At 34.8% G+C, this 15,709-nt stretch overlaps 2 protein-coding genes across 2 annotated transcripts; one reads left to right on the top strand and one right to left on the bottom strand.

The window, feature by feature from the left end:
* Window positions 1-13: 13 nt before the first annotated feature.
* On the bottom strand, window positions 14-2,445 carry LOC123697931. Its single transcript, XM_045644507.1, has 6 exons — window positions 2,278-2,445; window positions 1,941-2,190; window positions 1,576-1,789; window positions 1,284-1,362; window positions 1,037-1,149; window positions 14-450 (listed from the first exon to the last, which is right to left on the bottom strand). The coding sequence occupies exons 1-6, from the start codon at window positions 2,340-2,342 to the stop codon at window positions 278-280; spliced, it is 894 nt and encodes a 297-aa protein (XP_045500463.1). The 5' UTR covers window positions 2,343-2,445; the 3' UTR covers window positions 14-277.
* A 447-nt stretch (window positions 2,446-2,892) lies between these two features.
* Window positions 2,893-11,781, top strand: LOC123697951 (general vesicular transport factor p115). The gene is made up of 9 exons (XM_045644529.1): window positions 2,893-3,120; window positions 4,055-4,189; window positions 5,241-6,187; window positions 6,489-6,810; window positions 7,214-7,358; window positions 9,157-9,405; window positions 9,852-10,021; window positions 10,768-11,115; window positions 11,567-11,781. Exons 1-9 carry the CDS (start codon window positions 3,043-3,045, stop codon window positions 11,657-11,659), a joined length of 2,487 nt encoding a protein of 828 aa, XP_045500485.1. The 5' UTR covers window positions 2,893-3,042; the 3' UTR covers window positions 11,660-11,781.
* Window positions 11,782-15,709: the final 3,928 nt, after the last annotated feature.

Genomic DNA, 15,709 nt, shown 5'->3' on the forward strand with positions numbered 1-15,709 from the left:
AAATATTATGAGATCACAAGAATAACACTTAAAAATAAAATGTAACATTTGTGCTTATAAAAATTGAACAAATTAAAAAATGTTACAAAATATATATATTTTATTATACTTCTGTTTAAAATGCTATCAAACAAATGTCCAATAGTTAAACAACATTATTTGTAAATGTAGTTTAGAATGAGACAAAACTAACTTCACAAATCTTAAAAAAAGGGGAAACCTTAAATAACATTATTTATTATATTATATATTCGATATTATAATCACAACAACAATTTTACTGCTCTTCTTGTAGTTTCTCAATTAGCATATCAAGTAGATCACTTTGCTGAGTCGTCAAATGCAGTTTAGTGTCTGACGAAATATTGATGAGGGCCTGTTGATCAGACATGTTGGTTGATATAATGATTGACTGTAACTTCAGTTTTAGGTCAGGGTTGAATGGTATTGCTGAAAAAGAAACCATTTTTAAGTATATAATAATTATTTTTTGAACTAGGAAAGTATATTAATAATTATTATAGATAGTAGGTTGGTCAAAGCAGATAATTGGTAAAAATTAAGATATTTTACCATAAAACATGATTCACAGTAAACAGTTACTGTTTTACTAATTAGTATATGACACACATAACACTAACTAAATTTGTAGTTGAGTGCTGGATACCCCACAAAGGAGATAGATTGTAGTAAAAAAGAAAAAAATCCATAGACAAATACATATCATGCAAATTAAAATATGTGGTATAAGTGAGCATTCATAACAGATTAATTATAATATCCTACTAATATTATAAATGCGAAAATTTGTATGGATGTTTGTTACCCTTTCACGTAAAACTACTGAACCGATTACAATGAAATTTAGCACACATATTGAGAGTAACTTGGATTAACACATAGGATAGTTTTTATCTCGGAAATCCCACGGGAACGGGAACTATGCGGGTTTTCCTTTGCAAATGCGGGCAAATCCGCTGGCGGAAATCTAGTATCTTAATAAAAATACTTAAAAATGCCTCAGTGGGTAACTTACAATCATTATCTTCATCATTCATGATATCCGATAGCAATTTTTTCAATGATTCTGTCCTGTTTGCTTCGTCCATATCAACAATAAGAGCAAGGAGAATTCTGCATACTTGTACTCTGTAAAAATATACATTATAATATAGTGAAAAATAAATGTTTCCTTTAATATATGTATAACTAATTATAAAGTAAGATTATGTTATTTATTATTATATATTTTTATATAACATTGATAGATTTCATATTCTTACTCGGCTAATATCCTCTCTGGTTTATGGTAGTCAAAATCTACAATGGTATTGCCAGTTATCAAAGCTCTTTCAAGTTTACCTGAAATAAAAATATATATTTTATATTCATTTGAAATTTGAATATAAATTTAAAAAAATATGCATTAAAAAGCCATAATTCTTATTTATAACAATTATAATAATTTATTTTCAGTTCTTTAGCACTGTTTATGCTAAAGTATGGACTACTTCAACAAATAAGTAGGTAGTAATTCTATATAAAATTCACTTGGAGATTCTTAAAAATTCTCACCAGCATCAATTTGCATATTCATCAGCTTAAACAAGCACATCAGTTTAAGAGCCTCTTCTTCAATTGTGTCTATTGCTTGCTCATAATATGCTATAGCTTCCAGTTTATGATCTAATTCTAGAAGGTCATTTGATATTTCCATCAGAATAGAAGTGCGTAGTGGTGACTTTTCAGGATACTTATGTAACGCTTGTAGGAAACATCCTATTGCTGCCTGGAATGAAAAGCATTTATTTATAGATTTTTAAGGACACTAATAGTTGAATGAATAAGTTTCTAAGGCTTCCATCTACGTTAAATGTCAATTGCACTATTAAAATCTATAATTTATGAGTAAAAGAATAGTTTACAATATTTAAACTTACCTCTAAATTTTCTCTATCAGGGCTATACAATTTTAAAGCGGATATTTTTTTCTCAGCCTTCATAAACTGTCTAGCAGCGTTTATGTACTGTTCAGCTTCGCCAAGTGAGTTTCCAGCAGATGCTTCACATTTCGCAGCACCGATATACGTTTGTCCAGCGAAAGACGGTTGCTCTGAATGTTCACACTGAATTGCAAGCCCTATAAACTCGTTTGTGGCTTCAGAAACATTTGGCTTACGCATGAATCGTCTGCAAAAGAAGTAATGTATTTAATAACATTATTTATGTATTTTCTAATAAGAATTGTACAGATGAAAAGGTAAAAGCTAGGTATACTTTTTAAGTTTCGTATTTATATTGATGTACTGCTCGTTGAAACTTGCACTTAGATCAGTAGACATGATGAAAACTTTTGCGCTTGAATTAATTACGATAGAGTAAAAGATTTAAGAAAAATCTATTATTTATTTAAAATTAATTAGGTAAACAAAAATCGCTTTGAGTCTCTGTGCATCAATCAAATGAAGACAAGCTGACAAGCACCCATAGACGTCTGACGTCAGACCACAGTCCACAGATTGAAATAGGAAATGCAATTTATTTTTCCTTCTGTCACTGTCATTAATTAAATTATTTTAAGCTAAAAATAAGCTAATGTATATTTATTCAACACCATACACCATTAATATTATAATATGTTCATAATATATTTCTTAAAACACTGTGAGCTTTAGGCCGCGTTTCCACCTGAAAGAAAACTTCCGCGAGAAATGTCCGACAGTCTGTCTGACAGCAACTTGCAAGTCTACTTGCAGGTGGAAACGCGGAATTAGACTTGCAAGTTGCTGCCGGACAGACTGTCGGACATTTCTCGCGGAAGTTTTCTTACAGGTGGATAGGCGGCCTTACACCTTTCTCTGTGGTACACGCAAGAATCAAGACATTGACAGTATTTTGATTGATGTTTGAATGTTGTAATCCAAAATGCTTTGACGTGTACTCGTATCCTTAAATTTTGGAAATTAACGCGATTATTATGTATTTCATGTATTAAATATCTAGGGAATAAGGGCAAATAAAAGGATTCATACTTATCTCAAAATGGATTTCTTTAAAAGTGGGTTGAAGACTGTTTTAGGGGCGCCGGAACCCGGCCAACTGCCTTCTGGAGCTGAAACAGTGAGTTTTCTCTAAATATCCTACTTGAACTATTAATAATATTCACTTTTTTGTATTTTCGGTGTTCATGTAATGTGTGTGGGCGATTTTATTTAAGAAAATCACAGTCAGTGGAAATTTTCAGACAGATACAATGGTAGGAATTATGAAATGTCTGTTAATTAAATTCATTTAATGAAATATAAACAAGTTTTTCAATCTAGTTTTTTGTCTGTGCTGGATTGTGTGTGTTAGATACTAGTAATAGATTTTTTCATGTATTGAAAACAATACTATTATGTGTTTTAATTTTAAATGCATTCATAAATAGATAATTTTAAATCTGTTATTTCAAGCCTTATTTTTAAATTATTGGTTTTAGCATAAACAGTATATATTATCCAAAAAATATGTTGTTATGATAATTATGGTTTTAAAAAATACTAAGTAAGTCCATTTAAATACTTCTATAGATTCCTTAATTATGATTTGTTGCTACATTCTAATTTAGCTATATACTTTATTTTGTCACATACTAGCTGTTCTTCGTGGTTTCACCCGTCGTCTAGCTGTTAGTAGCTGTAGCTGTAGCCGTTAGTCTTAGCGTGAAGATATAGAGCCTTCCTCAATTAATCTAACACTGAAAGAATTTTTCAAATCGGACCAGTAGTTCTCAAGATTAGCGCGTTCAAACAAACAAACAAACAAACTCTTCAGCTTTATAATATTAGTATAGATTAAAAGTATTATACAACATAAAAAAATAATAAAATAAAAGAATTCTTCTATTGCCTGCTTCTCATGTTATCTTTGCAGGCAATAATAAATCATAAAGATTAAGAAATTAATTCATTTGTATGGTTTATCTTACACCTCATATTATCTATATAACAACAAATTAAGAATGTACTAAAAAAATAATTCATATTCATAAAAATTTATTCACACAATACAGGTTGAACGTCTAGTGGACAGGGTCAACAACTCGACACTTCTAGAGGATCGACGAGATGCCTGCCGTGCCTTGAAAGCTATGTCGAGGAAGTACAGGGTAGAGGTGGGCGCCCAAGGCATTGATACATTGAAACAGGTAATTTTAAGTTTATATTAAAGTTGTAAATTTACGTTGTGTTTATTATTCTCACTCTTCAATAAAATTGTACAAGGAGAAAGGCTTATTTAGAACTAATATAAATTTAAAATAAAGCATACAATTATTCGGCCGTCTTATCTCTTAGAAGATATTTTTAATATTAAATATTAAAAATATCACTTCTACGAGATAAGACCTAGATATAGGCCTAAATTTTAGGTTAAGATATAAGAGAAGATTTTGACCTAAATTTTAGGTTAATAATTAATCAGTCAAAATGTATTAAAGTGATATCCATCTAAAATAAACAAATGTGTAGAAAACAAACAAAATATTATAGATACTGTTGTTGTGTGGAAAACAACTATAAAATTTATTTAGAATTAATAATCAAAATAAGCTTATGTAAAGCAGTACTATTTTTGGATATATTGCAATCAGTCACTCTACTTTTAATATTATCAAAACATAAAAATAAAATTCACATCCACAAATGGAAGACCACATCCATCTCTATCATTCCTTTCAAAAGAAAGTCGCCTTATATTTTAATATATCAAGATCAAAAGCACCTGAAATCTCGTATCTTCCGATTGACGAAATATCATTCAACAGATATTTTACAAAACAATACGCCTATGAGAGAGATTTATGTGTAAAATGGCTGTTGTCTCATAATTCATACACATTATGTATTAAACGATACATGTTAGATATGACTACGATTTCAACCCCTGTGTCACAGGGTTTTTCACATTTATAAGTACTATTTGTGTCCATTGAACAAGAAAAGACATTAGTTTTCTTAGACATTTTTCCAAACAATGGAATCTTCTGAATGTTATGTTTTTAAAGTGAAACTTTTATTACATCGTCTCAAACTTTTTGGCCTGTGTAGCGCATGTCGCGTGACGCACGATACGTACGATAATTATCGTACAAATACGATAATTTTTAGTTAAATGTCTAAGTGTGAAGAAAAGTTTCACTTTTACCGTGGTTTCATAAAACCACACAACATTTTTTTTATCTTCTTTCATTTTTACAGGTGCTAGAACTTGATCGCGCGGATAATGAAACAATAAACTATGCCTTAGACACCCTTAATAACATAATGTCACCGTCACAATTTGAAGAAGAGGAAGATAATCCTCACGTTCCTATGAATATCGGTGAGCAATTCACTGAGATGTTCATTAAAGACCCGCACAACATTCAACTTGTACTAGATCTCTTAGATGAATACGATTTTAGAGTTCGACTGTCTGCCGTTCAATTATTAACCTCTCTTCTAACAAATAGGACTAAGGACATTCAGGAAATAATTCTAGTCAAACCTATGGGTGTCTCCAAAATGATGGATTTACTTGGAGACACAAGAGAAGTGATTCGTAACGAAACTCTTCTTCTACTAATAAAATTGACAAAGGGCAATGCGAATATACAAAAGATTGTCGCTTTCGAAAACGCGTTCGATAGATTGTTCGAAATAGTTTCGAGCGAGGGCTATTCGGACGGAGGGATCATTGTTGAAGATTGTTTATTGCTAATGTTGAATCTATTGAAGAATAACGGTAGTAATATAAACTTCTTTAAAGAGGGTAGTTATATACAGAAGACATTGCCGATGTTCAATACGCCCGATGATTCGGAAGACGTGGGTTGGTCACCTCAGAAAGTATCGAACGTTCATTGTATGTTACAAATAGTGAGAACATTGGTGTCTCCGAGCAATTCAGCACAGATTATATCGAGTTGTCAGAAGATTATGAAAAATGTTGGATTGTTGAATGCTCTGTGCAATATTTTGATGGCGAATGGAGTTCCAGCAGATATTTTGACGGAGACGATAAATACAGTCGGTGAAGTAGTAAGAGGTGATCTAGCTAATCAGGACTTCATTGGAAATGTAATGGCGCCGTCAAATCCGCCGCGACCGGCTATCGTCGTTCTGCTTATGTCCATGGTAAATGAAAAGCAACCCTTCGCTCTTAGGTAAGAATAAAAAACTTTCTTTAAACAAATAGACAGTAATAGTACAGACATTTTTAGACGTGTTTCCATGAGTTGACAAAATTCCGTATTTTCAGTTTGCAACCTTATATTTGGCTCGCGCTCGCGACACACTTTTGGAAGCATGGAGGCTTAAAGGAGTTTTTAAACTATATATTTTTTTCGAATCATCTTACGAGGAAAATATTAATATACGAAATTGAACTCGAGAAAAATTCCAACAATTTTAATCCTAAAGCACCGCAAAGTTAGAATAGAATTAAATTAATAATATTTTTCCCAGGTGTGCAGTGCTGTACTGTTTCCAATGCTATCTCTACCACAACGAGATGAGCCAAGCGTCCCTGGTACAGACTCTCCTGCCATCGTCCACAGATGTCTCTAGCCTAACAAGTGGTCAATTACTCTGTGGCGGGCTATTCTCCTCCGATGTTCTATCCAATTGGTTCTCTGCTGTTGCTCTAATGCACTCTTTGATAGATAATCCTGGACAAAAGGAGCAGTTACTCAGGGTACTGTTGGCCACAAATGTTGGCAGTACGCCGGTGTCTCTGTTGCATCAGTGCACTGTGCTGCTGCAGCAGACTACGAAGCTGCAGTCTAAAGTAAGTTCAGAATAATTTTTCGCTTATGATAAAAAAATTCGGGTACAAATTTCCAGTGCGAAAACATCGTTTTTGCACATTTAAATGTTCTGAGCTATATACATTATATCTGAGGTATATTTTGATAAATTTTTAAAGAATAGAAAAAATTCGATCGCGATGCAGGATTCGAACCCGCGTTTTTCACCATTCCGGGTGACAAAATTCCGTATTTTCAGTTTGCAACCTTATATTTGGCGCGCGTTTTTCAAGCGTTTTTTTTTTGAAATAAAACCGCATATTAGTACATGTTTCATATTTTTATGTACCTACCCACTTTTTGCTAGTTTTTCGTCTATTCTATCCAAGTGTACCTAATAAATATTTCCCATTGAGTTCATATAAGTAATAACCACGTTTCCAGGTAGCGCTACTAATGCTACTATCGCAGTGGATGAGCTACTGTCCGGGAGCAGTGAGTGCGTTCCTGCAGGTGCCCGGTGGTGTGGGCTACCTCGTCAACCAGACCTGCTCCAATGAACACGATGACAACGAGTATCTGCTGCAAGGTGAGTAGCACTACTCCACTTATCTGACTGAATTATAGCTAATAATTCATTATTCATTTAAAATAAACAACTTGTTGTTGTGTGTTGAATTTTGACTACCTAACGTAAAAAAAAAACTACTATGGAGTATCCTGCCTTCTTTGTAGAAGCTGCTTTCCGAATCTGGGGTAAAATATTATTATTTTATTATTATGTCTCTCTCCATAATACACGGGTATCGCCGTAAGGATGATACCCGGTCCTTTGGAAGGCTTACGTGGGGACACAGGTCCAACACGCAGAGGCCCTTTAGAGAATTTAATGTGTTGTGGGACACCAGCCGCAGCCTGCCCATGGCTGCACTATAGAGATACAGCCCTGGGCAGTCCGCGGCCAATGTAGGACTATTGCAGAAAAATGCAAATGAATAAAACTGGGTTATGGAAGGGGGTGTTAGATGGACTGGTATATTGGGTCTATGGGGGCTATGGACGTCTGCCTTTTCAATATTAAAAATTGAAAATTATGGCAGACGGTGACTCGCCAGTTCGGTCGATGGGCTCCCAAAAAGGTTACCGATAATGGCAACAAGGGGGCAACATCAGCTGAACGGCTGGGGGTGTAGAGAGGTGCGGCACCGGTTTCACCATCGCGAGCCCGCGGGCCCGGAGCGGGTTTCCCCGCTATTACGCCATTAGACACTTCCACCCCCGAGCATATAGCTCTAGCGGCTCCACTCTGGACGGCCAACAAAGGCAAGCCAGAGGTGGGGGATCCTGAACCTCGTCATTGTTCACTCCGAACTGCCACCGGGACAGCCCAGAGGTGAGGACAGGGACCTCCCCCGGGAGCGCTCGGTTCCCGCGGGGTCGCTACTCCCCAACACCTCGCCACAAGGTGCCCTGCGGGGTGACTGACTGCACGGTTGGGATATCTATTGTAGATATGCCAACCGGGGGCGATGGGGTCGTCACATCCCTACGCCATGACATCCCTACGCCAAATCATTATTATTATTATTTTTATTAAAAATTATCTGTATTATTACGATTCAAAAGCGCTTCCAAATGATGTCTAGTTTTATTTTTTTATTTTATTTTATTCATAAAAGGTACCTTACAGCTGTTGACAAGATAAATTATAGTAATCTACACATATACATAATAAATCTGTAGAAGGGTCAATTCTGTACATTGAAAATATTGAAAAAATAAATACCAGGGGGCGTTACTGGATCGATACCAAACCCAAATATGTGATTAAAAAAATTTTTGTCTGTCTGTCTGTCTGTCTGTATGTGAAGGCATCACGTGAAAACTAACGGTTCGATTTCGACAGAAATAAAAATGAGCCTATTAATGTGACTGTGTGAGTGAATGAGTGGATGTGTAAATGAGTGTGTGTGTTTGGGTCTGTGTGTGTGTGTTACTTATTTAAGTTATCTCTTGCAGGGTCATTGCTGATAGTAGATCTGGATAGTCCGTCTGGTAATGCTCTTGAAGTGAAGAAGCTTTTAATCATGCTCTTCTCCCAATATTGTGTTCAAATATTCCCAAGAGTATTTGCTGCAGAATTTACAATTGGCAGCTATTACTATATAGATAAGAAGACCAGTAGAACATAGACCAGAATAGAAATTCATGTTCTGGTTGTTTTTCCAAGAATAAGTGATAAAGTAAAATATAAACTAGAACTGAAAATTGTCTCTACTAAAACCAAACAGACTGCAATTGTACTATTCAAAAATTGTACCTAATTTTGGTTGCTGCTAATAATAATTATTTTTTTTTACCAAAACAATATGTTACTAATATTTCAGGTCTGTCCGCATTCCTGCTGGCGATCTGCATACACTTCAACGACGACTCCGTAGAGAGTTACTCGCAAGAGTCCCTCAAGCAACTGCTGACCAAGAGGATAGGAGTCGAGACCTTTACTGCGAAACTAAGCGAAGTAACCAAACATGAACTGTACAATAAGGCGGCGAAACACCCGCAGCTAAGAGTCAAGATAGCGTCGGAAATATTGATCGACTACGAGTTCTGTAGACTGTTCAAGGTTTTGGAGAGTGAGTTGATCGTTTATTTTTATGGTGGAGCGGTTGTTACATCGTTTTTATTAAGTGAAATATTTTTTATCAAAAAGCCCTATCGATTCAAAAATTGATGGTGGTTGTCATATTTTTATCTCTTTTGGAGATATACCTACAAAATCTAGGAAGCTGCACAGTTTGCAATCGTAATATTTCGAATTTGAAATTGATATAAACCATACTAACTATTGCCTGCTATTGCTAAGCTTCACTGGCGTGTTTAATTCTTTGAACACGCCAGCGAAGCTTATTTGCATGAATAAGACCATACACCGCGGTAAAATTACCCATTTAACTTTCTACCGTCAAATTTTCTTCAGGCACAAAAATTATATAATAAAACATGAAAAAGAGACAAGAACAAACTTTCGCAGTTTATAATACAAGTAATTAATAATGACTCCAAATACCCATATTTCCAGACGTGCTGATCCAGAGCGTGTCCCAGAAGCAGGAGAACGGTCCAAGCGAAGCGGTCGCTGCTGAAGACAACCTCGAGCAGTACAAATCCCTGATCCGGCAACAAGATGCAAGGCTCCAGGAGCTCGTGCACCAGCTGGAGGCGCTCGTGCAGCAGAACCGCCAGCTGCAGGTGCGTGCGTCACGCTGTGTGCTGCGGCACGCGTAGCGCACATCAAAATATCGCTGTTAGTTTCGTGACACGTGGCTTATAGCGTGCCACTTGGCGAATTGTCAAAATTTCGCTGTGAGTAGCGTGGGAATGGAGGTATTAAAATGTTCCTGTAAGCTGCTTGACTCTTCACGCATCGTCAAAATGTTGCTGTAAGCTGCGTGACACTTCACGCATCGTCAAAATGTTGCTGTAAGCTGCGTGACACTTTACGAATCGTCAAAATGTTGCAGTAAGCTGCGTGACACTTTACGAATCGTCAAAATGTTGCTGTAAGCTGCGTGACACTTTACGAATCGTCAAAATGTTGCTGTAAGCTGCGTGACACTTTACGAATCGTCAAAATGTTGCTGTAAGCTGCGTGACACTTTACGAATCGTCAAAATGTTGCTGTAAGCTGCGTGACACTTTACGCATCGTCAAAATGTTGCTGTAAGCTGCGTGTCACTTAACGCATCGTAAAAATGTTGCTGTAAGCTGCGTGACACTTTACGAATCGTCAAAATGTTGCTGTAAGCTGCGTGACACTTTACGCATCGTCAAAATGTTGCTGTAAGCTGCGTGTCACTTAACGCATCGTAAAAACTAAAAATGTTGCTGTAAGCTGCGTGACACGTGGCGAACTTTGAAAATATTCCCGTTACCATGTTTACCGAGAGAACAGCATTGTCAAGTATTAAACGTACTAAATTACCGTTTCCTTCCAGGGTGCCCTCAACGACTCGATAGCATCAAATTCGCTTCTCAAAGACGAAAACACGCTACTTAAAGCGCAAGTTTCGGCCAAATTACCAAACCAAATGCCGCTACAACAAATGAGTCAGTCAAGCCAGGCCACGCCGGGACAAGCCCACCAATCCAGCCAAGCCAATCATGTAGCCCCAAACCAAGATGTTCTGGTCGAATATGATAACAAAATACAAGCTCTGAATGCAGAAGTGAACAGACTAAATGAGGTGTTGAAGAGTTCTGAAGAAGGGAAGAGAAATTCTGAACAGGAGTTGGAGAAATTGAGGAAGGATCAAGATGACTTGCTGGAATTGCTCGCTGATCAGGTTTGTGGTTTTGGAAATATCTACACCTATTTAGAAGAATATCTATACTAATATTATAAAGCTGAAGATATTATTTGTTTGAACACGCTAATCTCAAAAACTACTCGTCCGATTTGAAAACTTCTTTCGGTGTTAGATAGCCAATGGGCTATCGAGGAAGGCTATAAGATTAACAGAAGCAGAGCCACGCGGGTAAAACCGCGAAGCGCAACTAGTTAGGGATATAAATGTGATTTTTTGTTTGTAATCAATAAACGCAAAAGTATGAAAGATAATAGAAAGTCTATGTTCAAGTGCAAAACTTCATTTATAAGTCTTCAATGATAATTTATTTTATGTTACATAACTGCTCTTAAAAATTCACTTTTTACATCTTACAAAATCCGGGGAAAAAAATTTACCCCTAAAATAATTTGTCAACTTTTATACTTACAAATGTTTTCTTTTACAGGATTTGAAAATAAACGAGTATAAAATGCGATTGATGTCTTTGGGCCAAAATGTAGAGGAAGAAGCCGCGGAAACGGAACTCAATCTGACGTAAAGCTGCCTTCCTTATGCCTAAACATGTATTTAATTATAAGATTTATCGTTTTAATTAGAAATTTATTTTACGATCCACTATGTATAAAAAAATGATGTTTTAATATATGTTGTATTTATTAATCTGGTGTTTTATTTAATGACCCGATTTCCCAAAACGAGGAACGATCTTATGATATATTAGGTATACCGTATATGACTATTAGAATAAAGCAATAAATTTAATTAATATGAACACAAAAAGCTCAAATATGCAGGTTCGAATCCCGCTTCCAGATCGAATTTTTCTATATTGTTAAAATACAAAAAGTTGATATGAATAGGAACTGAGTTTACGACATGATTAAACTTGTGATCTTATAGCTGTGCACTGATCTGAGTTTAAACTGTAGCGTTATTTTTTGTAATCGACTTAATCCTTCTAGTTTTAACTTTATTTATGAAAAAAGGCGTCCTTTAATTTCCGTAAAGCATTGCATTTTTTGGTTCTCGATGCATTTAGACCAAACAAACATAGAGATAGAGCTAGAGAGAGAAAATTCTTTCGTGATCTTTTAATGTAAACGAAAACTCGTATTCAGTGTTGTTCAGTATTAGAACATTGCATATAATCTATTCGAACTAAGAACAACGAATGAATGCTCTAAGCCTGTTTACACAAAAATAATTTGACATTAAACGGCAGTGAATTAGAATGGGCATTCGTTCGTTTGATTTAAATGCACCGTTACGTCCGTTACACTTTTGCAAAAGTATGGAAGGCAGGCAAAACTAAACCGCGCTTTGCCTGGTGTCTGCTAAATTCAGTCAAGTGTAAACAATATTATATATTGTTTTTTTTGCAAGTAACATTACGTTCCTGCACATACTAGACGCTCGGTGTGGCGCAATTCTCACAGCGAGTGTTCTTCACTGTAACATTTTGTTGTAGTACCTTACATTCAATATTACCTATAGCTAAAAATACGATATAATAGCCCTCTATTTGAATCTATTAGCGTTTTGATGAATAGAGCAAAGGCTAAATACGGAACGTCTCTGGTGGAAAAGCACCCTTACTCTGAACAGAGCATCGACCAATCGCAAAAATCTTTATCATTTCATGTTCTACGAATGCTCTTTGTTGCTTTTTTATTTTCTGATTCTGAATTCAGTACACACATTTTTGATAGTCAGCATTCGGTACCTACCTATGCTTATTATAATTACGGTGCAACAAAATTGGTGTGTTTTGACTAACTTTTTACTCTATATTATTATAATAATGTGTAGAACAGAAAATAATCCTTATATTTTATGAGTCAATTACTGTTTTATTTTATTTTCATTATGAGGATAAATAGAATGTTTTCATTCTTTTTATTATCTGTACATAAAAGTATGAGTTAAATAAGTATAAATTTAAGTTTAGTCCGCGATTATGGCGGATTTTATAACGGGAATCGAACCCCACTTTTCTATATGCACAAGCTTTAATTGCTATGCTACTGTAGTCGGTTTTTACACATTTCTTCAGCAGTAATCTCCTAACTAATATGAGGAAAAGGACACAAAATAAAATAACAGAATAAGTATATAAGTCATTTATTGAAAAAGGTAGGCCAATAAGTACATTTACTACCTAAACTACAGACAGTCTCACATCAAGATATTATAAAATAGTGAATATTGTGTTATTTACAAGAAAGGATGACAATAAGCATAGTGTAAGGCTAGCTCAGTTATTAAAAGCCTTGACTAGAATCTGTAGGTCTATAGCTCAAGTATCAGACTAATTTCATTTCGTTATTTTAATAATACTAGGTATAGGTATAATAATTAGTTAATCATCCGATTGTAGATATAATAATATAATGAGATGTACATATTGAACAGAAAAATATTTCTTACAATATAAGCTAATGTTATAATAATAATAATTAGTAATAACAATCATTCTCATTGTGTTATAAGTTCACAATGTTTTTTGTTTCAACAGATGTTGATGAAAGAACGACACATTCATATTTATGAGGAACATTACAGATTTATTATGAAAAAAAAACATATTTCTGCACCATTCGATAACGAACGAATTAAAATTAGTTTAAATAGCACAGTATCCTTAAAAAAGCAAAAAGAAAATAATTTTAATATAGAACAATAAAAACTGATTTATAAGGATTGGACTACTTAAATAGTCACGCAAAATTTTAAGGATAAATAAATTTGTACATACTAAAGGCTAATTAATAAATACTAACATCATATAATTTTTATTGCACAACCGTATACTATAAATAAATTAAACTCAAACTCAAACATTCATTTATTCAATTAGACTACTATTTAGTAGCACTTTCGAATCGTCATTACATAATTATTTTAACATTTACCACCGATTCGGAAAGCAGTGATCTATGGAGAAGAATCGGCAAGAAACTCCATAGTTGCTCTTTTAAAATCATGTCGATATTACATAATATGTAAATTATATCTAAATACATAATATATCATAATATACAAAGAACTGTCCTGTGGTTTTTACGCGACAACCCTCCATGGGTTTTTATCGTCCATATATTCCTGAATACTGTAGTACGCTCTCTGAACTAGTACATTTTTTATATAAGTTTTAAATTTAGAACTACTAAACTCTCTAATATTATGAGGAATTCTATTGTAAAAGCGTATACCTTGACCCATAAATGAATTTTTAACTTTAGCTAATCGGAAAAATGGCATTTCAATTCTATTTCTGTTCCTTGTGCCATAACAGTGTCTATCTCCTACTCTTGTGTGTAAGTCGGCGTTTTTGTGTACATGCAAAATATTATTAAATATATACTGTGATGGTAGAGTAAGTATACCAGTATTCTTAAAGAGATCTCTTAGTGAGTCCCGAGCACGTAAATTATATATAGAGCGAATGGCTCTTTTCTGTAAGATAAATATAGTTTCTATATCTGCTGCCCTGCCCCATAGTAGAATTCCATAGGACATAATACTATGAAAGTAGCTGAAATATACCAATCTAGCTGTATCTTCATCGGTGAGATGCCTTACCTTTCGGACTGCATATGCTGCTGAACTGAGCTTACCTGCAGCGGTGTTGACATGGGCTCCCCACTGTAGTTTCTCGTCCAATGTTAACCCAAGAAATACAGTCGATTCTGTAGGGTGTAATACCTCCCCGTTCAAGGTAATATTTCTGCTCAACTTTTTAACGTTAGGTAGTAAAAATTCAACACAAGTTGTTTTTTTGGCATTTAATAATAAATTATTAGCAGTAAACCAGTCGGATATGTGTAAAAGAGTACTGTTCACTTCGTCAACATTTGGGTCATGCCTATCCACATTGAATATTAATGAGGTATCATCTGCAAACAGAACTATTTCACACCTATCCTGTAAATAATAAGGTAGATCATTGATATATACCAAGAACAAGAAGGGTCCTAAAATAGATCCTTGTGGAACACCAATGTTAATTGACGCACCGCTAGAACGTTCTCCATTAACAACTACAGTTTGTATCCTATCATGAAGGTATGAGGCTATGAGGTTCTGAGCTTGTCCTTTAATCCCATAGTGATTAAGTTTGCGCAATAAAGTACAATGTTCAACGCAGTCAAATGCCTTGGAGAGGTCACAAAATATCCCCAAAGCATTTTTTGAGTTTTCCCATGCCTTATATATATGTGTTAGTAGTGCAACTCCAGCATCTGTGGTTGAGCGCCCCTTTGTGAAACCAAACTGTTTGGTGTGCAGCAAATTATTAGAAGCAAAGTGACTAGTCAATTGGTTTAATATTAACTTTTCGAAAACTTTACTTAATGTTGGTAAAATCGAGATAGGTCTATAGTTGTTACAGTCTTCTTGATCACCTTTTTTAAATAGAGGTATAACTTTACTAAGCTTTAGTAAATTAGGAAATGTACCATAGTCACAACACCTATTAAATATGAAAGCTAAATTGTTTGCAATATTTTCTATTATATTATTAACTAAATTTACGGACATTCCCCAAAGATCACAAGTATTTTTTAAATTAAGTGTCTTAAATGCTGTA

The sequence above is a fragment of the Colias croceus genome, chromosome 15, assembly GCF_905220415.1.
Source record: "Colias croceus chromosome 15, ilColCroc2.1".
Classification (NCBI taxonomy): domain Eukaryota; kingdom Metazoa; phylum Arthropoda; class Insecta; order Lepidoptera; family Pieridae; genus Colias; species Colias croceus.